At 43.3% G+C, this 26,976-nt stretch overlaps 1 protein-coding gene across 1 annotated transcript in view; it reads left to right on the top strand.

The window, feature by feature from the left end:
* Positions 1-25,760, top strand: part of Stk4 (serine/threonine kinase 4) — a 91,557-nt gene extending 65,797 nt beyond the window's left edge. Inside the window, exon 11 of the mRNA XM_041670351.1 lies at positions 22,058-25,760. Within this exon, the coding sequence (XP_041526285.1) occupies positions 22,058-22,216 (159 nt within the window). The 3' untranslated portion in view covers positions 22,217-25,760. The remainder of the gene's footprint in view (positions 1-22,057) is intronic.
* The last annotated feature ends 1,216 nt before the right edge of the window (positions 25,761-26,976 follow it).

The following is a 26,976-nucleotide window of genomic DNA, read 5'->3' as shown; positions in this document are numbered from 1 at the left end:
AGCTATGCTCTTTTATTTAAATGATATAGTATTTTGTGAGAGAATAAGATAAGGTTTCATAATAGCTTGAGAAGTGAAGGCCCAGAGACCTTTTTATTTATTTTTATTTTATGTGTATATCTGTGTGAGCACATTGGATCCTCTGGAACTGAAGTTACAGAGAATTGTGAGCTGCTATATGGTTGCTGGGAATTGAACCCAGGTCCTCTGGAAGAACAGCCAGTGACCTTAAATGCTGAGCCATCGCTCCAATCCCCAGAGACTTTTTATAAAAAAGTCAGTTTTCTCACTCCATGCCAGAATCAGGTCTAGAACTCACCATCCCCAAATCATTTCCTGGTTCTGTTAACTCTTGGATTCTTCCTGTTACTGAAAATTGCCAAGGCTGTGAGCCAATGTTAGGTACTTAGTTTGTGTTACAAGCCAGAAAAAAAAGAATCATTTTTAATACGTAATGGGAGCAGACATAAACAGGGAGGATGACAGCAGAAGGATATTTCTCCTTGACTCAAAGTGTGCTTTTCTATTTATTCAGAATACAAAGAAGATGGACATACTTCATTTTATTATTCATCTAAGTTGAAACAATCTTTTGCTACTCTATATTACTTTGTAACTGGGCTTTACAGTAATATGTTGTCAGGAAATGTCATGCCAACTAAAAAGACATTATTTATGGTATCCTTTTGGTTTTAACCAAGTGTAACCTCTGTCAGAACAAAGATGCCTATTGTAGGGGAATCTTAATGGCTATTGCAAAGACTTGGATGGCTTTTCTGCTGGTACCTCTGTCACAATGTGCCTACTAAACTTGTTCATGAATTTGCCCAAGTTTTTCTTTCATGCTCTCCTCTCCTGTCTGAAAGTATGTGCTTTCCTGCTAGTTCCCCTCCTGCCCATGCCCCATCAGTAATAGATACTGAATATTTTTAACAGTCAGTGTATGTGTTGATTATTCACTGGGATACTTGCTGCCTTCAGACTAGGTTGTAGGGGCTGGCGAGGTAGCTTAGGGGTTAAGGACACTTGCTGTTTTTAGAGAGGACCTGCACTCAATTCCCAACAACCACATGATGGCTCACAATCATCTATAATTCCAGTTCCAGGGGCTTTGACATCCTCTTCTGGCAGGCAAACATGCATGCAGACAAAGATTTCCATATGCATAAAATAAACATAAAAAACTATGGGTTGTGGAATTTGGATAAAAATGGCCATCAAAGTGCATATTGTGTTTATGCCCATGTAAACTTTTTATCCCCTTCATTTCTCACACTGTCTTCTCAAAGTATATCTTATCCCTACTCATTTGGTAACACGACTTGGAAGCACAAGGTGATTGTATGGCTCATGTAGAGTACGTGACTACTAAGTGATGAGTTTAGGCTTTCAACTTCCTTATGTGGAGCCTGTTCCTGTCCTTCAGGTAACATGCTCTTCTGCCTGGGAAATGCCCATTGTGTGCTGCTGCTGCTGAGCCTCTGTTTGATTCAGGTGCTGTGTGTTTCTTTCTCTGATGTGCCAGATGTTTGGCAATAGCCACAGCACACAAGTGTTCAGAATGTGCTATTTAATTCTGTCATTTTAGCCCATTCATGCATTCTTTGCAGAACTGTTATTTATTTGAGATTTTCATGTTGAAATAGCTTTTTACCTGTGTCTATAGGACCGAGTTAATTAGAGTATAAATATGACAGGCCTGGATTGAAGTTGGGTGAACTATGTTAAGTGTTTAGGAAGTGCCCAGTAGTCTACTCTATTATAATATTGGGTTTGTTTTTACAGTTCAGCTTTACATATATAGAGAGTGGTGGGTTAGGGATCAGGGTTCAGGTCTGACAGTGGCCAGCTTTGGGTTCTTGTCAGGCCCCTTACCTTCTAGTTTTTTTTTTTTTTGTTTTTGTTTTTGTTTTTGTTTTTCGAGACAGGGTTTCTCTGTGGCTTTGGAGCCTGTCCTGGAACTAGCTCTGTAGACCAGGCTGGTCTCGAACTCACAGAGATCCGCCTGCCTCTGCCTCCCGAGTGCTGGGATTAAAGGCGTGCGCCACCATCGCCCGGCCTTACCTTCTAGTTTTAAAAGTTCTTCAAGCACTCTCAAAATCTTTTGCTCTTTACTTATCTTTAAAATGGAGCTGCTGTATATTTTTCACGGCAGCCATCCAAGCCCGAAAGAACTAGAGATGGCCTGTGAAAGATGCTTAGGGCCCTCACGTTTCTTTTGGTGATGGCTTGGGCTTCAGAACATTTAAGCAGACACCTGCGTCACGGGAACTGAGCAAGAACAGTTGTCTCATGAGGTCTGTAACTGTGGCCAGATGCTTAGCATGGAACAAATATCCTGACTGCATTTGCCTTGGGGTTATTGACAATAATAAATTTAAAATGCTTTTAAAGTACTTAGCAGAGTAAGCATTTAGTCAATTTCATGTTCATATTTAATACTTACGGTGGTGAAGACGAGTGAACCAGCAAAAGGAAAGAAGGGTTAAATGAGGTGAACCACCCCCAAAGGAAGGTGAAAGGAAGCTCTAGTGCTCCCTTTAGTTCTCTGGCAGTTTAGACTTGCCTTGAAGTGCTTTTTTGTAGTGTGACTCAAAAAGCCCAGAGACAGAAGCTGGGGTTCAGCCTGCAGGTCAAAAAGCAAAGTGGCCAGCCACAGGCTCTTACCTCGACTTCAGTCCTAAATGGTGACCCTGCCTCCGGGAATCTCAGGGTGAGACTGAGCAAGAGCCATCTCCTCCCCCTCTGATCATCCTTTCTAGTGCTGGAATTAAAGGCATGCATCACTACCGCCCGGTTTCTGTGGCGAACTAGTGTGGCTACTGGGATTAAAGGTGTGCGTCACCATGGCCTGGTCTGTAAGTATGGCCAGTGTGGCCATTTTACTCTCTGAACTTCAGGCAAGCTTTAGTTATTAAAATACAAATGAAATATCACTACATCACACAGCTGAGTTCTGGCATTCATGTTCTTAGGGTTTAAGTATCAATCATGCTGATTGACACACTGACAATCTGGTTGTTTTTCTGACCAGCATGCTTCCCTGCTGTGCTTCCCCCTGAAAGCCGGACAGTTCTCACATTGACACTCTTTTTCAAAGCAGTTCTTATTCTGATGGCACAGTATGAAGGGCATGGTGGGGTGCGCAGGACGGAGACAAAGAGCTGCCCTGTTTGTGTCTAAGCTCTTGCACAGCCTGGGCTCCCGAGGGGCCAGTTACTGAGAAGGAGCAGACTAATGCCCTCTTACAGACTCATTGCCCTTTCCCATTCGCTCTTTATTTAGAAAAATTGTGGCAAAACTATTCTAGGATTTTATAGCCTTCACACATGGCTGTGTGTAGTTTGAGTTTAAAATATCTTAGGGAGTGGTGTTTAAAATGAGTACAGTCGAGAATTTTGCTACCCCTCCCAAGTGCTCTTTGCAGATGCAGCAGCGAGCAAAGGCTGTTTTCACACGTTGTAGGGAAATGCTCCATTCCAGATTCAGTGAAGAGTTCCCACTTTCGGGAGAGCTGTTGAGACTGTGATTACAAACTGCAGCCGTTCTAGGAGTAATTGAAAATAGTTCCTGGGATGAATTAAGATCTTGCAGTAAAAATACCATACACAATCTGCCACATTATCTGTGGCAGCCTTCCCTGAGCCAGCCTGGCTAATGAGAAAATCAGGTGCCCAGAAGTTTATTGCCGAAGAAATGTTTAACAAGGGACCCTTCGTGTGTTTAGATGAGATAGTGTTTGGGTTCATGGTATTTGGTCAATGTGTGAATTTTATATTGAGTCATGTGGAAACTATGTGAGACACAGGAGTTTATCCTTTTCCGGTCTCACTACCTCTCCTCCTGCTCACAAGTTTTTTTCCTGTGGAAAAATGAAAATAAAAGAGGATAGCCAGGTCCACTCTCCATTGCCTGACCTCTGGCTTTCTGGTGCAGTCCTGAGGGTCTGTGACACTGATGCCATATCAGTAACATCCTGTGGGCACTCAGTTGTTACAGAATAGATAGATGGGCAGTCAGCATCCAGAGTAAATCCTCACTCAGCTGTGTGGGGCTCGGGACAGGAGAGCTAGTTTGGCCCATGGCACATGGGATGTGTGTGACTTGGATTACTAAAGTGAGCTCTGGCACACCACAAACACACCTCCTGAATATCCATTATACTTGAGTGTGGGACTTATTTCTGTAAGGCTGCCACACCTGCCCAGCTTGTGTCATAGTGCTGAAAACATTTGTGTTTGTGTTTGTGACCCATGATTTAATGAAGCTATAAAGTTAGGGACATGTTGGAGGTATATATATATATATATATATATATATATATATATATATATATAATTTAACACAATACTTTCTGACTACAGTTGTCCCTCCCTCCACTGCTCCCAGTTCCCCTTCCCCTCTTCCCTCTCCCTGAGATTCACTTCTCCTTCATTTCCCTTCAGAATAGAGCAGGCCTTCCAGAGGTAACAACCGAGCACTGTAAGATACAATAAGACTAGGCACAAACCCTTATACCAAGGCTGGACTGGGCAACCCAGTAGGAGGAGATAGGTCCCAAGAGCAGGCAAAAGCATCAGAAACACCCCCACTCTCACTGTTAAGAGGCCCACAGAAGCACCAAGCTATACAGCCATAACATATATGCAGAGGACCTAGCCCAGACCCGTGAAGGTTCTGTGACTGTCCCTGCAGTCTCTGTGATCTCTCTCCTATGAAGCCCTGCTTAGTTGATTCTGTGTGCCATGTTCTCTTGGAATCCTTGACCCCCCCCCCCCCGACTCCTACAATTCTTCCTCCTCCTCTTCTGCAGGCTTCCTTGAACTTTTAATATTAGTAAACATTGTTTTAAGGAACTTCGTTGCATATTATGCCCTTAGTATTAACTCCTGCAGGTGGAATTATTGAGTCAAAGTATAGACTAGAAATTGTGATAGTCTTATTTCCCGTTATTTTTGTAAGGGAATTGACAGTTTGTTACTTAATTTTCTTTGAAATTTTGATTTTTCAAAAAAATTATTTATGAACTAAGATACAAACCCAGTAGCATATGTGATAAAGATATGTCTCAGTTTTTTAAAGTGTGTATATGTGTTATGTGTGTGTGTTTACATGTGACGGGAGTGCAAAGCTAACAAAGTTGCATTTGCTTAGGAAGTGACTGCTCACTGCTTGTTGGGGTAGGATCGCTTGCTGAACTCACAGCTTGACACTCTGGCTAGTCAAGCTTGCCAGCTTGCCCCAGTGATACACTTGACTGTAGGTAATTGCCATACCCTCTTGGTTTCCATATGAGTTTTGGGGTCTGCACTCTGGTCCCCATGCTGTGTGTTAACTGTTTTAGCCACTGAACTAAGTCTCCAACACTCTTTGCAGTTTTAAAAACTTGATTTGTATATATTAACTATTCAGACATTTTGAATTTATGTATTTTGATTTATTAATTTCCATCTGTTGTAGAATGTCATCTCATTTAGAAAATATTTTCATATCCTAAGACTACAAATATTAAGCCCTGCTTTGTTTTAGTTTTTTTCCCAGTATGTAATCTGTTTGGAATTTGTCTTGGTAGAAGGAGTAAGGTACCCACCCAGCTTTATATCTTTCTTAGCTTCTTTTGCTGACAACCAAGAATTTTCAAAATGTGTAGTTAATTTAGAGGTATCAGCTCAGCGCGGCATCTGCATGTAAAAGTGGCTTGTTTCTGCAGATGGAAGGTTCCTTCTTGGGACTTGGTGTTTCAGTCATCCTGTTTTTAAAAGCCCCCAGAAAGGAACTGTGAAACACCATATTGATTTTGGCATTGATTTTAATGCATCTCAAATAGGCTGATTCCACAGAACTTGATACAGAGTGTTTCTTCTATGTCTTGATGCCTTTTTGCCAAGCAAAACTGGTTATTTCTGACCAAAAGGCGCTGAACTGAAAAAAAGTAAGGTGGCCTCTTTGGCTTGTGCAGTTCATGATTTCACTTTGGATGCAGTGCATTTAATTTTCCCCTTAAGCTCTACTCATCAGCAGTGGTCTTGTGTTCTATGCTCGGGGCTGTTTGGAGGGTGCATTCCGTGCTGTCTCTCCAAGTCCTGGTGTTAATAACTGTATCTTTAGATGTGTGTTTGTTTCCTTGGCGTTTCAATGAGTAGATATCTGGGGTTTAAACCCCCGGCAGTCATTTCTAGTTTTCTCTTGTATCATGGCATTTGCTGTGGTTGGGTTTGTTTGCTGGTGTGTTTCAGATGTGGTGATACCTGGCCCTGTGCATTGTTTGATTAGAGGTATGTTTATTCCAGTCTGACAACTTCTCTGAGTATCTAGGACAGTGGTTTTCAACCTGTGGGTCACAACCCATAAAGGGGTTGCGTATAAGGTATTTATTTATATTACGATTCATAATGGTAGCAAAATTCCAGTTATGAAAATTTTCATAAATGAATGAAAACTTCTGATGAAAAGGCAATGAAAGACTTTTATGGCTGAAAATGAAAAAAGGCAATGAAAGACTTATGGTTGGAGTCACCACAACATGAGGAACTGTATTCAAGTGTTGCAGCATTGGGGAAGGTTGAGAACCACTTCTCTAGACCTTTGCAGATTTGTCCTTTGTAACCAAGAGTCTCCTGAGCTATTATGGCACCATTTAAAATAAGTTTACCAATGAAGGAAATAAATTCTGCCAGTGTGGTCGAAGGTCAGACGTACACACAGTAATTAAAGCCTTTGGAGTCTTTCTGTTAGCCTCGGCAGCCATCTTCATCACCATTTACATCACCAGCTTCACCTTCTGATCTGTCAAACATGGATAAAAATCGTATTTCCTGAGGCTGAAAAGATGGCTCAGTGGTTAACACTCGCTGTTCCTCTAGAGCACAGGGTTTGATTCCCAACACTCATCTCAGGCAGCTCACAACTGCCTTCTGTAGCTCTAACTCCTGAGATCGGTTGCCTTCTTTTGGCTGCTGCGGCTCCAACATACATACATGCATGCATGCGCGCGCGCACACACACTACACCTTTTTAAAAATTACACTTTTCTCATGGACCTACTGAGTACCACCTGATGTAATGTGTATAAAATATGTAGACATCCCTGGCCTATATTAAGCATTTGATAAATGTTATTTTCTTTCTTGGTTTTTAGTGTTGCTGTGATCTTCTAGGATATCACACTGCCTCCACTCCAGTTATAAAAAGAATGCTTTGTGCCCATTCCAGGAAGTTTAGGGAGGGAGGAAAAGCTTAGATACCACTTGTTATTTATCATCCTCAGTGACAATTGCTTTGATTTTGAGGTGTTTCCTTCTGGGTCTTTATTATTATAATCTTAGATGATTGAAGTCTTTCTGCATGTAGTTGTTATTTTTTTTATTTAATATAACCTACCTATTTTATTGTATAATTAAAAACATTTTTGTAGAACCATCTTCAACAAATTATTGTTTTAAATTGTGTATGTGGGCATGTGCATGTGAGTACAGGTGCCAACAGAGGCGAGAAGTGTTGGATCCTTGGGACTGGAGTTCCAGGCACTGGGAATTGACTTTAGTCCTCTGGAAGAACAGTGCACACTCTTAACTACTGCGCCAACTGTCCAGACCTCCTAGAACTATCTTTTTAAAAATATTTTTTTGAGATAAAGTCTGGCAGTAACCTAGACTGACCTCAAATTCATAATCCTCCTTCCTCAATTTCCCTTGGAAATATAGCTAGGTGTTACCATTCCTGACTTTAAGTACTTGTTTATGGTCATATAACAGCCATAATATTGCATTATTTTGATTGAATTAATCAGTCTCCTTTATTTGACACTTAGTATTTGAGACTTTTTTTGATTAGCTTAGATCATTCCAATTTATTGAGCCAAGAATTCTTCTTGCCCACATGAGAGAGAGGTTCAGGATTTAGTTTTTGTCCTTGCTTTTATTGGTGGGGACTCCTCCTCGCCCAGTTAAGAATGTGAAGTAGTCAGGATATTAACCATTGAGACTCTGTGCTCTCAAACTCTTTGCACTGTTTACTTTTAAAACATTTTTCAGGTAAGAAAGAAAAAAAAAAAACATTTCTTTCCCCCACAGGCCTGGGCTAGAAGAAAGCTGAATGGAGACTGAGTAGTATTTAGGTCATGGCCTGATGGTGCCATGTGAGTGCCCAGGACTAACCATGGTAAATGCTGGTTGCATGTTAATGGGTCCTCACTGGGGATGATCATGCTGAGCAGTTTCTGGTGAGAAGACTCTGCTGAATGGTCCCTGACAGGACACACTGTTTTTGTTTCAACTTCTTGTTTTTTTTTTTTTTTTTTCTATACAGCCAGTTTTAAAGTATGTTGAGACTGAACTCATTTGTGCTTTGGAATATGAGATCTTATGTTCTTTACTTTGAGAAACCTGGCCAAAAATAGCAATCTGAAAAAGACGTGTGTGTCAGGCTTGCCAAGGAGAGCTGCTGTGTAGATATGCTTTCTGAGAAACCCCACAACTAGTGAATGTCGTCTTTGTCTCAGAACCCACAGCCGCCTGCTGTCTGCTGTGATTGCAGTATCGGATCTGAGCTTGGTTTTTAACAGTCACTGAGATGGCACTGGAAAAGGGACTTAAAACGCTTGTGGTTTGTGACTCCAGGGGTCACTTAAAGCACATACAACAAAAGTAAGAATGCACTGAAACAGAAAGCCACCAAAACAGCATTGCTATCAGCTAGATGTTCTTTTCATTTGCTCTGCTGAGGTCTGAGACTGCCTGATCCATGGTTACATGGCTTCTTTTTTAAAGTGCATGCTTCTGTTCTGCCATTCTGGTGTTGAAGGATAATTTTAATCTCAAATGCTAGATATTGGAGTGCAGACTGGCTCAGAAATGGACACTAAAAACTGCAAACAAATATCTTGGCACCGTGGGCACTATGAGGCCTTCTGAAGGCCACTTCCCTCTTCTCTGTGACCTTACAGGGCTGACAGTCAGGAATGGCAGCCTTTCAGGAGTAAGGGGACTAACGACCTGTGCTCTGCTCCTGTTAGAGGTCTGGCAGAGGTGTTATGCAATGCTTTCTTGACCACCTCTGGTCATTTCTAAGAAGTGGCAGAATTCCACAAGCTGGTGGATAGGCTCTATCTTTGCTCAGCTCTGAAGAGACTGCATTTTAAGTTTTCAACTAAAATTCTTCCTCAGGGAACTTCTACACACATAATTTTGATTTTCTTCACAAATTCTCAGGTTAGTGGGGGGTTACCTGGATTTTCCATGTTACAGATGGAGAAAGCTGTAATATCTTGCCTCTAGCCACTTTAGTGTTGCCATAAATTGGCTTGGACAGAATTTGGGCATCTGTATGCTAGCTCTTTATTACTGAATCAGGCAGCCAGTTCAAGCATGCTCTTATTATATTCCAGTGCTGATTAGAACATGGGTGTTGTTTGTTCCGTGTCTGAGATGATGAGGGTGAAAATTTCAAGAGATGTGGGATGATTATTTCATTAAAAGTACAGACTCTAGTCTTAGACACAGATTCTATTTTAGTCTTTGCTGATGTTTGCTGGCTGTAACCTTAGAAGATAGGATTAATTATGTAATTCTTCACATCTCAGATTCCATCTGTAGAGTCATATTAAGAATGTTAGTTGTTAAGACTTAGTGATGGTTAGATGAAATGAGTATGTATGCTGAAACATTAATACATGGCCAGCTGTGAAGACAGTTAATAAATGTTAGAATGGCTCTTGTGTGACTGCCCAGCTGCAGTCCTAGCACTTTGGGAGACCAAGGAAGGAGGGGTGCTAAAGGTTGGAGGCCAGCCTGGGACCCTGTCTTAAAAAGAAACTTTTACCATATAGCTGAATCCTTGAATTTTGCCTCCTCGTTAGAACAATGCCGGTAGGGTTTCTGCTTGCTCTTTAGATGGTTTCCCTTCTGTATGTGTGTGTGTTTGTTTTTCTGTCTGTAGGTCTGCTCTGGGGTTCCTTTTACTTTATTTGCTAAGGATAACAGCATTATCATTATGACAAGAGCTGGGGTAGATGGCGTCACTGGACTCCCCTCACAGTCAGTAGCTAGCCATATCGCCAGCACGGGGGGGGGGGGGGGTTAGGGCAATAGCTTTTCTCAGCTTACAGAGAAAACACTTTGCTCAGTAATGCCATGGTTGTCTCTGTGTTAGGCGTCTGTGACTCATTTGAGGATTGTCGTAGTTAGAATTTCTATTGCTGTGAAGAGACAACATGGCAGCTCTTTAAAAAAACAAAAACATTTAATTGGGGTGGCAGCTTACAGTTCAGAGTTCGAGTTTATTATCATAATGGTGAGACGTAGCCACAGGCAGGCAGGCATGGTGCTGAAGAAGTAGCTGAGAGGCCTACATCTTGCAGGCAACAACAGGAAGTGGTCTGTATTACTGGGAGTAGCTTGAGCATAGGAGAACTCAAAGCCTGCCCCCACAGTGACACACTTCCTTCAACAAGGCCACACCTCCTAATAGTGCCACTCCCTTTGGGGGCCATTTTCTTTTAAGCCACCACAAATATGGTTTTAAATCTAGCTCGTCATACTTTGTCATTGCTGTCAGACTTTTTAGTCCTCAATCTTGTTTCATTCTAGATAAATCTGGGTCTTGCCTCCTTGAAATTTTGATTTTGTTTGATCCAGACTCTGTGAGCTCCTATGAGCCCCAGTTAGTTGTTTCTGTGGGTTCTCTTGTGATGTCCTGACCCCCCTGGATTATACAATCCTTCCTCCCTCCCTTCATCAGGATTCCCCAAGCTCAGCCCATTGCTTGGCTGTGAGTCTCTGCATCTGTTTCCATCAATTACTGATGAAGGCTTTCTGATGACAGTTGGGCTAGTCACCAATCTATACGTATAGCAGAATATCACCAGGCATCATTACATTGACATTTTTTTTCACTTCAATCCTGTGTGGTTCTATCCTAGGTCTCTGGGCCATCCAGCCTCTGAGTCCTGACATTCCAGGCAGTGTCAGGTGTGGGCTCACTCTTGTGGTATGAGTCATTGGTTGACCACTCTCAGAACTTCTGTGACATCTTTGTCCCCACCCCCCACCCGAACAATACAGACTGTAGGTCAAAGGTTGTGTGGCTGTATTGGTGTTCTGATCTTTCCACTGGAAATCCTGCATGGTCACAGGTGATGGCTGGTTCCACCATTTCTAGGCGTCTTAGCTGGGGTCATTGTAGATTCCTGGGAGTTTCCCTTGCACCAGGTTTTTACCTGACCATGAAATGCTGTCCTCTCCCCCTTCCAGTCATCTCTTTCAACACACTTTCCCTTTTAATACATACACGTAAGGCTGTAAAATTCCCTTAAATGTTATCTTACCACCGGCAACTTTTGATATGTAGGTATTTGTTTTATAAAGTCTGGTTCATTGAGATTGAATTTACATAATATAAAATTTGTTCCTGTTACTTATAGGTTGATGAACTTTGACAGATATGTACAATTTTATAAATAACCATAGTTAAGTCACCTTGAAGTTTCCCCATGACCCAGTTTTTGTCTGTGCATATGCCTTTTCTAATTTATATGAATAGAAGCATATTTTTGGCCTTTTGTGTGTGGTTTATTTAACTTAAATAGACAATTCTTCTGAAATTTGTCTCTTTCATCCATCTTACGCATTTATCTGGGTTTTGTTTTCTGAGTTCCTTAAGCTGTATGGATACTAGACTTTGTCTAGTCAGGTGGAATTTTCAGTGGAAGAAAGTGAGAATATTTTGATTCTGTGCTTGGGCTATGTTTTAGTCGGGGTTACTGTTTTGGTGATGAAACACCATAACCCAAAACAAGTTGGGGAGGAAAGGGTTTATTCTGCTTACACTTCCACATCATAGTCCATCACTGAAGGAAGTCAGAACAGGAACTCAAACAGGGCAGGCACCTGGAGGCAGAAGCTGATTCAGAGGCCATGGAGGGGTCCTGCTTACTTGCTTGCTCTTGATGGATTGCTCAGCCTGCTTTCTTACAGAACCCAGGACCACCAGCCCAGGGATGGCTCCACCCACAAGAAACTGGGCCCTCCCCCATCAGTCACTTAGAAAATGCCCTACAACTTGCCTACAGCCAGATCTTATGGAAGCATTTTCCCAGTTGAGGCTTCCTCCTTATAAGGGTGTGTATGTGTGTGTACGTATGTGTTGAAACTAACTTTGAATTTTTGAGAGCAAAAGAGAGCCTTTCTATGTAGCCCAGACTGACCTTGAACTGAAACCCTCCTGCCTCAGCCTCCCAAGTACTCCTGAGGATTATAGGTGTGCACCGCTGTACCACAGCCTCAGTTTGTGTGTTAACAGTCAGACCTTATGTAGGATGCTTTGGCTTCTTTATCTGCCAGGAAGAGAGAAGCAGCAGCCTGACCTTCCTACTCTCTTGGAAATTTCCAGCTCAAGAAAGTGCACAGAAGCCATAGTCTGCTGGGATTGTTAAGTGATTCGCCAACCCTTTCCTTAAATTATTAAGCTGCATTAAAACAGCAGTTTGGTGTACTTGTTGTTTTAGGTCTTTCTCTCTTCTGAAAGATTAATGTCGCTACAAGAACGACGTTAATCTCAGTGTCTCCCTTTAGGGTTTGAAATGTCAGGAGCCTCTCATCCTGTATTGTTCTTGCCCCCCCCCCCACCCTTTAGGCATTCATACTTATTATACAGTGTTTAGTGTGTTTATTAACTTCTGGAGGTTTTCGTCTGAAAGTTTGACCTTCTTAAGTATGAACTTTATGTGTCATTCAGAGCTATTCTTAGAATAGGTTATATTAAAGAGCAATGCAATCAAACAGGACCAAGAGAATCTTTCCTTCGGAGTGCTAGGAGTCAAGCCCAGGGTCTTATAAATGGAAAACAAATGGTCCACAGAGGTAAACCCCAGTCCAAGGGAACTGTTTTGTCCATTTTCCTTGTCGCATTATTATAATCAGTACACTGGACAAGCTGTTCATTTTGATTTAGAATGCATGGGTCAGTTTTGAGCAATTGATATAATGTTATTTAATGACTTAAATTTGTTCTCTTAGGCCTATGTATTTATTAATTATATACTTTTAAAGCCTCTGAACAGCCCAGTGTCTTCCTAGTGTTTGAGAGAGTCCAGTAAGACATCGGTGACATCAGTGTCACTTTCAAGTAGAGGTTTACAGTATAAGGATATATTTCTTAATTAAATTTTTATTAAGAACTTTTTCCTACTGGCTTGGGAATATGTTTGGTCTATTGGCTCTCAGATGATTCTCAAGTTTTCAAAGAAAGGGATTAGGGGACAGAGAGAAGTTGGAGTAAGGGCTGGAAGACTGGATGAACATTCTCCTATGCAGAGGGCAAAGTTAGCAGAAGTTTGGAGGTACAGAGGTCAGTGTTTTCACAGACCTGAGAAGTCCCCAAATCTCTTCATATCTTTGGTCATTTCTATTTATATATTTTCTTTGAATCTCACCATATAGGTCAGGCAGACCTCAAACTACAATCCTGCCCCTGCCTCCTAAGTGCTGGGTTATAAATGTGTGCTAACGTACTCAGCCCTCCCCCATCCGTACAGTAGTCTTGCTGTGTAGCCCAAGCTGGCTTCCACTTCTAGATCCTTCTGCCTTAACACACCAAGTATTAGAACTATGAACACAGGCCACCACACATGACATTAGGAAGATTTTAAAGGGCCTAATGGGAGCATGATTTTCTATGACTATTATTTGTTTTTTTTATTCTTATTTCTTTTTTTTAAAGATTTATTTATTTATTATGTATACAGTATTCCTTCCATGTATGCTTGCATGCCAGAAGAGGGCACCAGATCTCATTATAGATGGCTGTGAGCCACCATGTGGTTTCTGGGAATTGAACTCAGGACCTCTGGAAGAGCAGTCAGTGCTCTTAACCTCTGAGCCATCTCTCCACCCCCATGACTATTATTTGAATCAGAGGAAATATTTCATTAAAGCTCTTCCAAGTTTCATTTAAGGAGCAAGTTCTGTTGGAGTTGATGGTGCTTACCTAACCATGTGTTGTGAGACAGTCCTTGGCTTCTCGGCTTTTGCCTTCATCTGATGAATTAGTTGATTACTTGGGAATGTCATCGTATGAGGGATGCATTCCCTGCTTCTAGACAGAGCTAGTTTGCATAGAATGGAAGCATCTCTGGCGCCTTTTGGCTGCGTGTCTAGAGGCTGGTATGTGATTGAAGGTATGACGTGGCACAGTGGTACCTTCATCTACTCTTTAGCTTTTATTAAGATTCCTGCAATTTCACTAAATTCCAAAAAGTGGGTTTTTATCCTTATTTTTGGCTCTGATTGAGTCTAACCTGTCCACTCAGTGGGGATCTGCATCTGAGAACGGTTAGTGCTCAGGCATGGTGTGTGTGGAATGCGCATCTCCTGATACTGTTTGCACAGTCCGCTATGCAGGCGAGAGTTTCTGGAAGTAAGGAACTTAAAGCAGGCTTCAACCCTGTGCCTTGGCTGCAGATTCCTGTTTGTGTACTGTGGAGCTTGCTGTGGAGGCAGGATGAAGCTCTGCTGTCATTTTTGGGTGTTTAGTTTACACTGTCCTTGTTGATTCCAGATAGGCTATTGTCTGTGTAATGCTTGTTAATTCTTTAATTGTGCTGAAGCGTCAGCTGGAGGTTTTGTGGATCTGAGCCAAGTGGTGCATTGATGAAGGTGTAAGTCACAAACAATGCCACACCAATTCGGGGTTATGATTATTAGGGTGGTATTTATTTAAAGGGGAAAAAACTTACAGATCACTGTCCCAGGCAACAGCCCTCTATGCAACCAGGAAAGGAGTCTAGTCGCCGGCGGAGCAGGAAGTGAAGAGAGAGAGAGGAGAGGGAAGTGGCTGCTTTTTTAAAGGGAGAGAGACCACGCCCCATGGGCTGGTATCTCAGCGGTGATAGGCTGGAGTAGTGGGAGGACCTCCTGCAACACCTCCCCCTTTTGTTTAAATAAGAGAGTTCTAAACCTACTATGAAAATATATACAATAAGTACAAATATCCCATTCTAACTAGCTTAGGTCTTGTATAATAAAACTTGGCCAAGTCATGAGAGAAAGTAACTACATTTATATAATCTTCAACCCCATCAAAGATCTGAGAAGGGAAATAATGTTACCTGGGTAACTAGGAAGTTCAGTAAAACAACTTCCAAAACATGCAACAAATCACAGAGACAACTGGCTACCTGGGCAATCACCCAAAATCACGTTAGCAGCGTTGAAGCAACCAACTTTGGCTAAGGCCTAACATAACTGACATACCATTTTCAAAGGCAAGCAACTTTTCAAAACTATCTTACCCTGTCTTGGCAGGATATGACAGCCCTGTTTTATCCATTGATGCACGCTCTGTATCTTTGTCAGTCGTTGAAGTATGGGCATTTCTTTGCCCCAAGGCCAGTTCTGCCAAAAAGAAGGCTCCAGGTGGAGTGTCTTTGGTGCTCAACATTCTCTCGGGAATAGAGTGGTGTTGCCAGGAGCAATTGTGTCTCACTACCACAAAACTCTGAGTTAGATTAAAGGCCATTTTCTACAGCTCTTTGAAGAAGTTGAAGATTATCTATCTATACTGAGTATAATCTCTATATATCTAAAGAACCTGATTAGTCTATTATAAATGACAAACTTAGATGACTATTAGTCTATATAATTCTCAATATCTATCTAACTTAAAGACTAAGACAATAAACGACTGTGAAACAAATGAGGACAATGACCTCCAAATATAAACAATGTACAAATATACATTGCAGTAGGTAAATATATATCAATACACAAATATTATATAAGTATCTTAATCAGAGGTAGAAATGTACACTGCAATATGGTAAATATATACAATATATATATATCAATACAATATATGTCAATACATAAAAAATGTTTTAAACAGAGGTAGAAACATGCATGCGTACAATAGTCAATATAATTTAACTTTGTATCAATATACAAGAATCTATACCAATATATTTGTCTAAAGACAGTAACTCACAATTACAAATCTATTATCCCATCATCCCTCTTTTTTTTTTTCAAAATGATCCCTGGACGTTGGGCGCCAAAATGAAGGTGTAAGTCACAAACAATGCCACACCAATTCGGGGTTATGATTATTAGGGTGGTATTTATTTAAAGGGGAAAAAACTTACAGATCACTGTCCCAGGCAACAGCCCTCTACGCAACCAGGAAAGGAGTCTAGTCGCCGGCGGAGCAGGAAGTGAAGAGAGAGAGAGGAGAGGGAAGTGGCTGCTTTTTTAAAGGGAGAGAGACCACGCCCCATGGGCTGGTATCTCAGCGGTGATAGGCTGGAGGAGTGGGAGGACCTCCTGCAACACATTGACAGTGGCATGGGGTGCTTCAGAGCACTGGAGTCAGAGTTGCTAAGAGTATTTTGAGAGGAAATCGGTTCTGAATTGCTCCTCATACTAGAATCTGAGGATTTCACTGTGGTCTCACCCAGAGGAAATAAGCCAGACCTATCAGTATTTGCTAGAGATGCCTCTGTGTTGTTAAGATGAACTTTGAAGGCAGTTGTAGCCCCTGTTTTATTATCTGCTTTCTCCTTTCTCCAAGGAGTTCGAGGCAGTAGCTTCTTCCCGTGCAGTTGTCCTGGCGTGCTCCAGGTATTAGTGTGTGTACCGTGAAGAGTCATACACTAGATGACCTGCCCATTACTGTAGAGCTATTAAGGACAGCTTAGAACCCTTGGCTCTTGCCCCTAACAGTCACTCCTCTGGTGGATGTTTTGCTCTTTATTCGTCTTGCCCAACAGTGTTCCTGACTTAGTAGAGATGTAGTAAAGCTGATTGGTTGGATTTAAATGTTCACCTACTGGTTTGTGTCTGGTCACTGCACTTCAGCACATTCACGCAGTAGACACTTCCTAGTTCCCCAAGGAGAAAGACAGCAAAGCACCAAGCACACAGTTTTATGGATGAAGAAACTAGTTCAGAGAGGTGAAGTAACTCGCCTAAAGCCACACGACAGCTCTAGCAGCAGCATTTTTAATGCAAGGGTCACTTGACCTTTAATGTTAGTTCAGTTTATAACTTCTGATCTCTTCCACACTTTTCATTGCCTCATTTTCAGAATTCTTGCTTTTTCTCAGTAACTTGTATTGTGGACAACTTCCTTACTCTTTTAATTTTTAAGATTAATTTTAAAAATATGTGTATGTGTGTGGGTACGTGCATGTGAGTGCAGACATCCTTGGGGCCAGAGGTGTCAGATCCCTGCATTGACCTCTTCTGTAAAGGGAGAGCAACCATAGTATCTACCTAAAAGACAGGTTAAATGGAGCAGATAATAGATGGTGCTTAATACATGGTGAATAGGGAAGTAATTCGTATATTTTTACATGCACAAGTGTAGAGTCCAGTAAAAAGGTAACATCGTATCTTGCTTAAAGATTGAACTTTAGGCTGAAAACAAATCTAAACACACTCAGAAAGCAGTTGTTAAGAGAAACAGCACCCGAGCTTAGGTTGGTGAAGTGGCCCTTGAAGAGATAGTGTACACAGTCAGACAGGGAAAGGCAATGGCAGTGAGGTTTGGGCGCCTGTGAGACTGCAGGGGTGCAGCCACAGAATCGATGCTGCCTACCCGTTCTTTTCCATCGACCCAGGACTGATGTGTTGATGAGCCTTAAGGTGACCCCAGAAATCCTAAATGCCCTTGATCAAGAGATTAATTCTGTGTTCTCCATCTAAAATGAGAGCTTTTTTAGAACAAGAGCCTATTTGTGTATTGTCTGCTCTCACCTTTAGTAATGAGCCTGTGGCTGTGATGTGGCCATTGACTCAGTCTTGTCCAGAGGGTCATTTCTTAAGGTTTTGATTATTCTATTTTCTCCAAGGAGTATTGTTATATCAGAAGTTGTGTTTACTCTGCCGTTTACTCTTGGCTGACCTGAGATCAGAAGCTTGCAGCAGAAAACACAGAAATATTCATTGAGCTAAGGTTTTCTTCAAGGATGTTATGGTTTGTGTGTGGTTTGCCCCCATCCCCAGTGCCCTGCACAAAGGCTCACATGGAGCTGTTATCAGTTACTGGGTGCCAAGGTTGATGACTTCATCATTGGAAGCCATCAACAGAAATGAACTCATTCTGTTATCCACCTCTTCAGCCAGTGAAGGCTTAGCAGAGAGGATAGATGAGGTGGTTTCATTCCCTCACAGAACGTACATCCTAGAAAGAACAAGTAAAGAAAGTAAAAATAATCAGATGTATTTTTATGAACAGACGTATTTTCTTAAGAGAGAATGCATGCTACAGCCTTTGCCTGGTCATGAAGTTAAAGTACTCTGGAGTTAGCAAGGAAATGAAACAGAGTATAGGAATTTACAAAAGTATTCGTATTGTTCTGACAAAAGTGACTGAATGACTTAAGTTTTATGTACTTCAACAGACTCAATATAAAATTAACCTAATCATTTATATTTCTCCTCTGATTCAAGTTCATTGAACCGTGATGTTAAAAATTAAAAACATTAAGTGGTACTTTAGCCCCTCTGGATAATCCAGTCAGAAAAGTTTTGTGATGTCTGAGGAGTGAACATCTGAGCGGAAATCGGAAGACTACAGATGCTCTGAGCACAAGTCACATGACGAAAGGACTGTGCTCTTGACCCTGGAAGCCACAAAAATGTGTCTGTTGGAGGACTCCCACGTGAACTGTCGTCCATAGACCAGACAAAGGGTAGGGCTGTGGGGAGTGAGGCTGGAGCGAGAGGTGAGGCCTTTGTAGGGTAACAAGACATGGTTTACTCTGGCTTTAAGTTGTTTTTGCTGTGGGTTGATAGTGGCTTGGACTCGGGGACAGGGCAGAAACAGAAAACACCAGCATGTCAGAGATGAGCTCCATAAAACTGCTGAAGCTTGCATATGGGCAGGAGGGCGGTGAGGGACAGCAGGGGCAGGGTGAGGTGTACAGGAAGGCAGAGTGGGGCTCTAGAGCTTTCTCTTTGATGCAACTTGCAATTTCTGGTGAGATACCAGGAACTAAGTTAGCCAGGAGGACCAGATCTATCCTGTATCAGGCATCTGGAGTACAGAGGTGGATCCTATATTACAGATGGGAGTGGGAGTCTCTGCACAAAGAGCATATATAAACCCTAGCGGGATATTCATGTTGAGTTCCTCCTGGCTGGTGAAAACTGTTCTGACTTAATGTACTGTATTGCTGATTTGAGAATCTGATCCTTTGGATTATGGTTATAGCAAAACTGCAGAACCAGATATTTATTGTAAGATTTCCATTTGAAATGTATTTATGTCACCAAGGACCAGGAAGGTGAAATGCTATACCTGGCGCCATAAAACCATTGTCTGAGCTTGTTTTCAGAAAAATCTGTATCTGGATGGTGTGATCAAATCATCATCCATACCCTGCTGGCTGTGTCCTATAAGGCAAGCATAGCATAAGCTCCAGAGGACTCCAGGCAACCCTGATTTAGACTCTAGGTGGCTGGGTTAAAACAACCCCAGCTTTGAATCAAGAACAGCAGAATGGCCTAGAAATTACGAACCTTGAAGAAATCTTAGATCAAGCAACAGTTTTTTTTTTTTGCTAGCAGATAAATAGGCAGATGGAGAGTTGTGCTTACGACCCTGGGGACGTATAAGAAATACTCGAGCAGTTTCTCCGAAATGCCGGGCTTCCCCTGGAGTCTGTTAAAGTAGCTCTGTGCTGCTACTCAGGACCATCATTTTCACGGGTGATTCTGATGCAGGTGTCCATGGAGACACCATGAGCTGGTGAGGATGTCGGAGAGCCACGTGAAGACAGAGGTCTTCAGGGGGGGGCTAACCTGCATCCGCAGAGAAGTCAGGTTGTCAGCGCAGTTGCCTTAGTTTCCATTGCATTCCCCCTGATGCATGGATGAGAATCGCGTCTGCCTTCCAAGCCCGAGTTTCCCTTTCTTTCTTTTCTCTATCTTTTATCAGAGCACGCGTCCTCTCTGACACGAGGGTGTTTTCTGACTACTGTGTTTGTCGAAACTTGTCTTGCCTCCCTAGAATGTAAACTTCACAAAGGCAGTAGCTTCTGTTTCTTTCTTTTTCTCACTTAGGTATCTGTGCATCCGCAATAGTGAATATTCCTAAATGGACGAGTGAAGCATTTTGTTAAACAACTGTGAGCTAGTGAACCTTGTGGAAAGTACCAGCCTTTAGGTATTGTTAACACAGATGAGTAAAATAGGCTTTCCCCTCTTTCCTTGTGATTCTGCTTGAATCAGCGGTTTGAAGAACAGCTTGCATATGGAAGGTTATTAGACTGCACTAGGATATCAGTAGTAACAACTGTGAGCACTGGCAGTTCTTGAGTCAGGGCTCACTATTTGCTAAGCATGCACTGTAGGAAGTTAGGAGCCAAGAGTGCCACATCCATGGCACCTGTGGTCTCCTGAGTCTCCTGACTTCCCATTTGGGGAGGGACTAGAACTGGCTGTGTTTTTGAAGGAGACTACGGCTCAAGCCCGAAGTTGCATCTTCGGGGTTACTTAGCTAACACAGACAGTGGTCTAAGGATTAACTTCTAGTTACATTCAGTTTTGGGCCTGGGGTATTTTATTTTAAAGGAAGAATTGAAAACACTAAAGCCTAGGTAAGCATCAGTCTTCAGGGTGTTCCTGAGCCAAAAACATCAGCCTCCAAGGTGGCATAAAACCACAGCCTGGAAAAAAAGACAGTTTTCAGCCCAGCTTTCCAGCATTTCCCTGTGCTTTAAAGTCTTTCCATTCTCCCTTTATAAAGAACCTTTCGTCTTAAACTGGTAGGCCCCTCTCACTTCTCGGAAAACTTCCCTGAAACCAGCCAAAGAAAGTTCCTGTGGTGACAGGTCACACTAAGCCATTTCTAAGGAGACCACTGTAACACTCATTCACACCCTGCCTCCTGAGGAAGGTGGGCAGAAAGGGGCTCCTTCACCCACCTTCTGTAATGCGTTCCTGTGGAGGCCTCAGGAGGGCCTGACTGAGGGATATGATAGGTTTATAAATGTGGGCGCACAACAGAGCCCTTGTGAGACTGGGTGAGCAACAGAGTGGATCTTACCGCCCAGTGTGGATAATGATGGCATTCAGTCGCACCTCTGCCAGCTGGGGCCGCTCTTGTGTAAATCAGCAACTCTTCACACTCGGGAAGCAGACTTGGCTTCCTTCTTACGGTGTCCCTGATGAAACCTCACTGCCTCTTTCTGTGGTGACCAGCAGCTTAGGGAGACTGGGAAATTGCTTTTCTTTTCCGTCTTTCTTTTGAGATAGGTAGATTGTAGTCCAGACTGGCCTGGAGCTGACTGTATGAATTAGGCTGGTCTCCAGCTCTCAGTTATCTTCTGCCTATTCCTTCCAAGTTCTGGACTGACAGCTGTGTGCCGCACCAGCCCAAGACCATAATTTGTCAATCTCCTGGCATTTGCGAGACCCCTGTTTGAAACACGAATTGTTGCAAAGGGCTGGCCTGGCCTGGCCTGCCTTTCTGCAAAGCTGGCTCAGCGTGAACTGTGCAGCCATCCTGCTTGGGTCTGTGTTCTGATGCTGTCACTTACTAACTGGGAGATGTTGGGCAGGTTACTTAATCACTCCTCCTTGGCTTGTCCATCCTGTAGCATGGGACTAACAAAACACTCTTATCCTTTCATTCTAGTGAATGTTAGTGGGGATTAGTGTGGCTGTGCATGACACTGGGGGTGGTGGTGGCAGGGGAGGTGGCTCACTTGCACTGAATAGTGGCCTCCAGGGGTAAGTTTCAGAGAGAGTCATGGGCACTGTCCCTGCTCCTCTCATGGACTAGGCAGGAAGTAGGAAGCAGCCATTAGTTTTCATACAGTGAGTTACTATATATAATGACTGTGCACTTTACTTCTTGTTCAGGGCACATTAGATCAAAACAGTTCTTTAAAGTTTTTCCGAGAAGCATGATCATTGCAACCAGTTGTCACTCTCCAGCTCTCACTACCCCTTGACTCTGTTGGCAGTATCCTCCTTCTGCCTGCCTTCCCTCTGGATGCTGGAAGAGGCTGGGCTTCTCAGTGTAGACATCGTGGTGACAGTCCTCTCTTCTCTTCTAGCTTAAGAGTTGGACTGTGGAGGACCTTCAGAAGAGGCTCTCGGCCCTCGACCCCATGATGGAACAGGAAATGGAAGAGATCCGGCAGAAGTACCGGTCCAAGCGGCAGCCAATCCTGGATGCTATTGAAGCCAAGAAGAGGAGGCAACAGAACTTCTGACGACAGCAGCCCAGGCCTTTGGTGGCTTCTGGTTGCTAGTCTCACGCCTATTAGCCAACACTTCTGCGCTGTCACTTCTCCACAGCACCTTTGTGAGCTCAGGAATGCGCCAGTGGGAAGGGCTGCCTTGGCAGTCATTGTGCCATCCGGGTGTGTATTTACACAGGCCTGCTATGTCTTGAAGGGTTTGTATTGGCGCCTTTAACTCAGAATTTTAGATCCCAGGAACAGAGATTCCTAGTAGAGTCATAGCTGGGAAAATTTTACATTATCTCTTTTTGTTTTCCTTCTTGTAATAGTTTTTGGTTGCTCTCTCTGGAAGACTTTTTTAAAAAATATATAAATATGCATATATATATAAATTATAAATAGACTCCCCACTCTGTGTGGTGGTGTCTCTGTACAGGTACAGGTTCAAACACTTGCCTCTTTCTTGTGAGGTTATGGTACTGTAGAACAAGAGAGCAGAGGCTCTTAGGTGGTCACCGAATCCCTGGAGTCAACCTCACCCATTGCAGGACTGCCTGGAAAAATTAATCTTGGGATAGTTGTGCCACCACAGTGACGAGCCTCATACGGACGCCAGAGAACGGCCTGGAGAACTTGAGTTTGCTCCGTGAGTCCTGAGAGAAACCCGGCACCCTCTTTGCAAATTAGCCTTTGCTGTTTCAGCGCCTCTCATCCATCCCCACTCGCCCGGCTGCCTACAGTCACATCCCAGATACTGCCCAGTGCCTTAAGAGGGGACACAATCTGGTGAAAGGACAAGCCCAACAAGAACTCTCCAGCAAACAAGGCTGTGTCCAGTCCAGACAAAGGAAAGGCTTTGTGAAGATCTCACTGTTCATGTGGAAAGCCCATAGCATTGGGCTCTGCATTTCTTACATACAGGGTAAAGGGCATTGCTTTTGTGGTCTACTTTCAATTTATGTCATTGTTTTATTTTTTCACTCACCGTGGAGTTTCTGGCAAGGGTCTGATGCTTGCTTATAGGAGGCTTAGTTAGACCCAGAATGCCAGAACTGGAAGGGACTATAGCAGTCAATGGTCGACCTTGTATTGGGCAGGTGAGAAAATGAGGAGAGAGGTGACATAGCCAATGCCACAAATCAAGTAAAAGCAGGGATTGGAACTCAGGCCTCCATTCCTGGACCATTGAACCAAGAGCCTCTTCACTGAGAGAACGAAACTACCGGAGTCCTTCAAGCTGTCCCGGTGACTCCTACTTTGCCTTGCCTTTGGTATTTGAGCTGCTACGGAAAGGCTCCCCAGAGGAGCCTCAGCATACCAATGGGTTCCTTGCAGTGTCCCTCAGATACAGGCAAGCACTCATGGAAGGCCTGAAGCAGGGTAGAGGACTTTGCAGCAGACATTTACAGAGTTATGCCCTGCACCTTTGGCTCAGAACTGCAGTCTGAAGAAACTGGGAAGGACAGTTGCCCTTTTATTTTCTTCTAATCTCTTCTCTCTGATGGGAGCCACGATTGGGTTGCACCTGAGGATGCTGAAATCCAACTCCATAATTGCTTTTGTTCCCTAACCTGAGAGTCGATAAAAAGGAAGGGGATGTTCTCCTCTGTGGCCAGATTCTGTTCTTTGCAGTTAAAGCAAGCTTTAAAAAATGCAAGAGACAGCTGGTCTGCAGGAGTTGGCTAGCAAAGGAGCTGTGTGGCAGAGAGAATAGGAAGCCAGTTTGCAGTTCATGCTGGAATGATACATGGCAGCCAGCACTCCCCGGGGAGCACGTGTCAGACACTGAGCAGGTTTCAGAGTGATCCTGTAGGCTCATCAGGTTATGTCTCATAGGATGGGACGAGTGTGAAGACCCCTTCCCACACCACTGTGGGTCTGGGTCCATGGCGTCACATGGCTAGTCACAGACACAGGAAAGTCCTCAGTGCTTAGAACGAAGTGACCACTGCTTCTCATGAAGACTAAGTCTCAGTAGTAGTGGCTTTTTTTTTTAGGTTGAAAACCAGTTGAATTAACAGTCACACCCCCCAGTCAAGTAAGCTTTTAAAAACCCAGAGCACGGGGCATGCATAATGTTTGCTGCTTAACAGCCCAGCCCCGGAGCTCTTTCCTCTCGAAGAAAAGTGCTTTGGGCTTGGCCAGACACAAGAAGAAAGCCCATGGCTCCCTTCTGAAGCAGGATCCAGCACAGGGAAACAGTTTCTCCTGTGCCGATTCTGCCGCTGTCAACCTAGATCTGGAGTTTATCTGGTTTCAAGCTTGTCTGCACCGCACAGCTTGGTACAGCAGTCAGCCGCCCGGGCAGTCCAGTTGTTCTGGATTAACAAACTTTCCTGGCAAGGTGCGTGTGTTGCCCAGTGACAGGCAGGGGAGCGAGCCATTCTTTCCTGGAGAACCAAGTCCCAGGAATCACCTCTTGCTTCCCTGGAGCTTGAGCATTTGTGTCTCAGGCTTCCAGAGAACTCTGGGTTCTCTACTTCTAAGAAGCCATGACCCACACCTAACATTTCTTTTAAAAACAAACAAACAAACAAACAAACAAAACCTCATTGTCTCTAAAAATATATGAGTTGTGTTCCCATTTATAAATTTGAAGCACATTTCCATTTTTTATTTTTCTTAGATATTTTATTTCTTCAACCTCAATTAATTGGATGAAAATTTGACTAGCTGGGATTAAAAAAGGTTATTAGGTTAGTGGATATAGAGAGAAGTAATCTGAAGCCTCAGGCATTGAGTCTTAAGGTTTTGACACTGTAGAGTAGCACCTGGCAGATACCAGAAATTTATTTTACCATTTAATACTCAGTACCCCCGTCTAATGTCAGAAATGAGAGAGATGACCTCATTCTAGACCCGCAGATGCTCAGAGGCTGGTAGCAGACTATTATGAAGAGCTTCATGTGGATGTGTTCTCCAGCGTAAGTGAAACAACAGCTGTGAAGTAACAGAGCGAACTCAAGAGCTTGGTAGCTCTGAGAGCTGTGGGTGTCTCTTCATTCTATGGCCCAGGAAACTGTTCTTTGAGGTCCACTAGCAGAGTGTGGCCTAAGCCAATTCTTACTCCACTGTCCTTCCCAGCATGCTGTGCAGCCTCTGAAGATTGCAGTTCTTTATTTTGGGGAAGTTGTTCTGCCCAGACCACACCCATCACCCTCCTTGCCCCTCTTTTGAGCACTGTTTGTGTTAGGATTACCTTCATCATCCTTGGAATCCATGTTCTTTGGGTTTAGGGGGAAGTCTCTTCCACCAACCTACACTCAGACCAACTTGGAGAAAAAAAAATCTTAAATGCTGTTGCTGATGTACAATTTAAAAATGTGAAGTTTGTAGCTTTAATGTTTTGTAACAAAAACTAATAACACCGGCTTCAGTGCTGACTTGAAATGCTATTTTGTAAGGTTCGGATGTAAATAGTCAAGGTCAGCAGTTTGTATATGTGAACCATAGCTTCTTCCACTGCCATTGTTTTTAACTTGAAGAACTTCCTGTTTGCTTTTCTGTTAGAGGTGTTCTCCCTCGTTCCGCCCCAACACCTGCCATCTTTGTTTGAAATAAACTGTCCTTCAGACCACTGACTATCCCTTTTTAAAAATGAGGGGTTTTTGTTTGTTTGTTTCTAAATATGTGTCAGTACCATGAGGTGTTGTTGGGGTTGTTGATGTTATTGAGTGTGTATTCTGAGGTCCAGAGCCCGGAGGGAGCCAAGCTGACTGACACTGATGACAGAGCTAGTTGGCAGTGCTACTACAATAGACTGAAGTGGACACAGTTATTATTTTAAATACAAATGCAATGAAGTTTTTATTAGACACATAATATAACAAGGTTTTAGGAACACTACCACATCCCAGCTGCTTACTGTACTCCCAAGGATCCTATGTTGTCTTATTGTTTGACAGTTTCATACATTTACATAATGACTTTAGTCATTTTTCACCCCTCATCCCCTCCCTCCTTTCTTCCGCTGGCACCTTCTGTTCAGTGAGCCCCCTCTGTGTTCTTGTCTTCCTGTGTGCACGGCTCACTGCTTGAATGTGGGTGGGAAGTTATTCCATCAGGCAAGGCTAGCGGAGCTGCAGCTACACTACTGAACAAAGTAGCCTTCCTCCAAGCATTAACTGCCACAGTTCCTCTGGAAGGCATGAGGCCCCCTGTGCCCTTCCTCACCCATGAAGCATTGATGGATCCATGCTTGTGTCAGACTTAGGCGGCAAGTTCATGAGTGCCGCAGCTGTGCTGTGCACAGATGTCTCCCCATCCTCACCTCTTACACTCTTTCCTGTCCGCTCTTCTGAGATGTTCCCTGACTTTTGGTGGCGTATCATAATGTCCCATGCGGGGTCAAGCATTCCTTCTTCACTCTCAACACTTCCCCCAGTTACAGGTTTCTGCATTGCAGTAAGGCACTTTTCTGATGACAACTGGACACTGTGCTAAACCGTGGGTATAAATGTATTTAGAAAGCAGTTTGATCACTTGACTGTTTAGCAAAACAATAGTAGTAGGTTTCCTTCTGGGTACCTGAGGAATGCCAGGTACAGAAGTGCCACCTGCAGAGTCCCACTGAGGGTTGTATCCAGCCTGTGCATGCTGAGAGGAGAGACAGTGCTGCTGACGCATCAGGAAGCATCTGGAAACTTGAAAAGTGAGGAAGAAGGCATCCCGAGAGAGGGTGGGGAGAAAGGGAGGGAATGAGCCTGTGGACAGACAGGCTGGGACAGGAGCCTGTGTGGGACTGCTTGGGAATCCTCAAACAGCCAGATCAGACATGGGCCAGCATCCAA

The sequence above is a fragment of the Microtus oregoni genome, unplaced genomic scaffold (assembly GCF_018167655.1).
Source record: "Microtus oregoni isolate MIOR12 unplaced genomic scaffold, Mior012 000020F_ref0000438, whole genome shotgun sequence".
Taxonomy (NCBI): domain Eukaryota; kingdom Metazoa; phylum Chordata; class Mammalia; order Rodentia; family Cricetidae; genus Microtus; species Microtus oregoni.
This window is presented reverse-complemented; position numbering and strand designations above follow the sequence as displayed.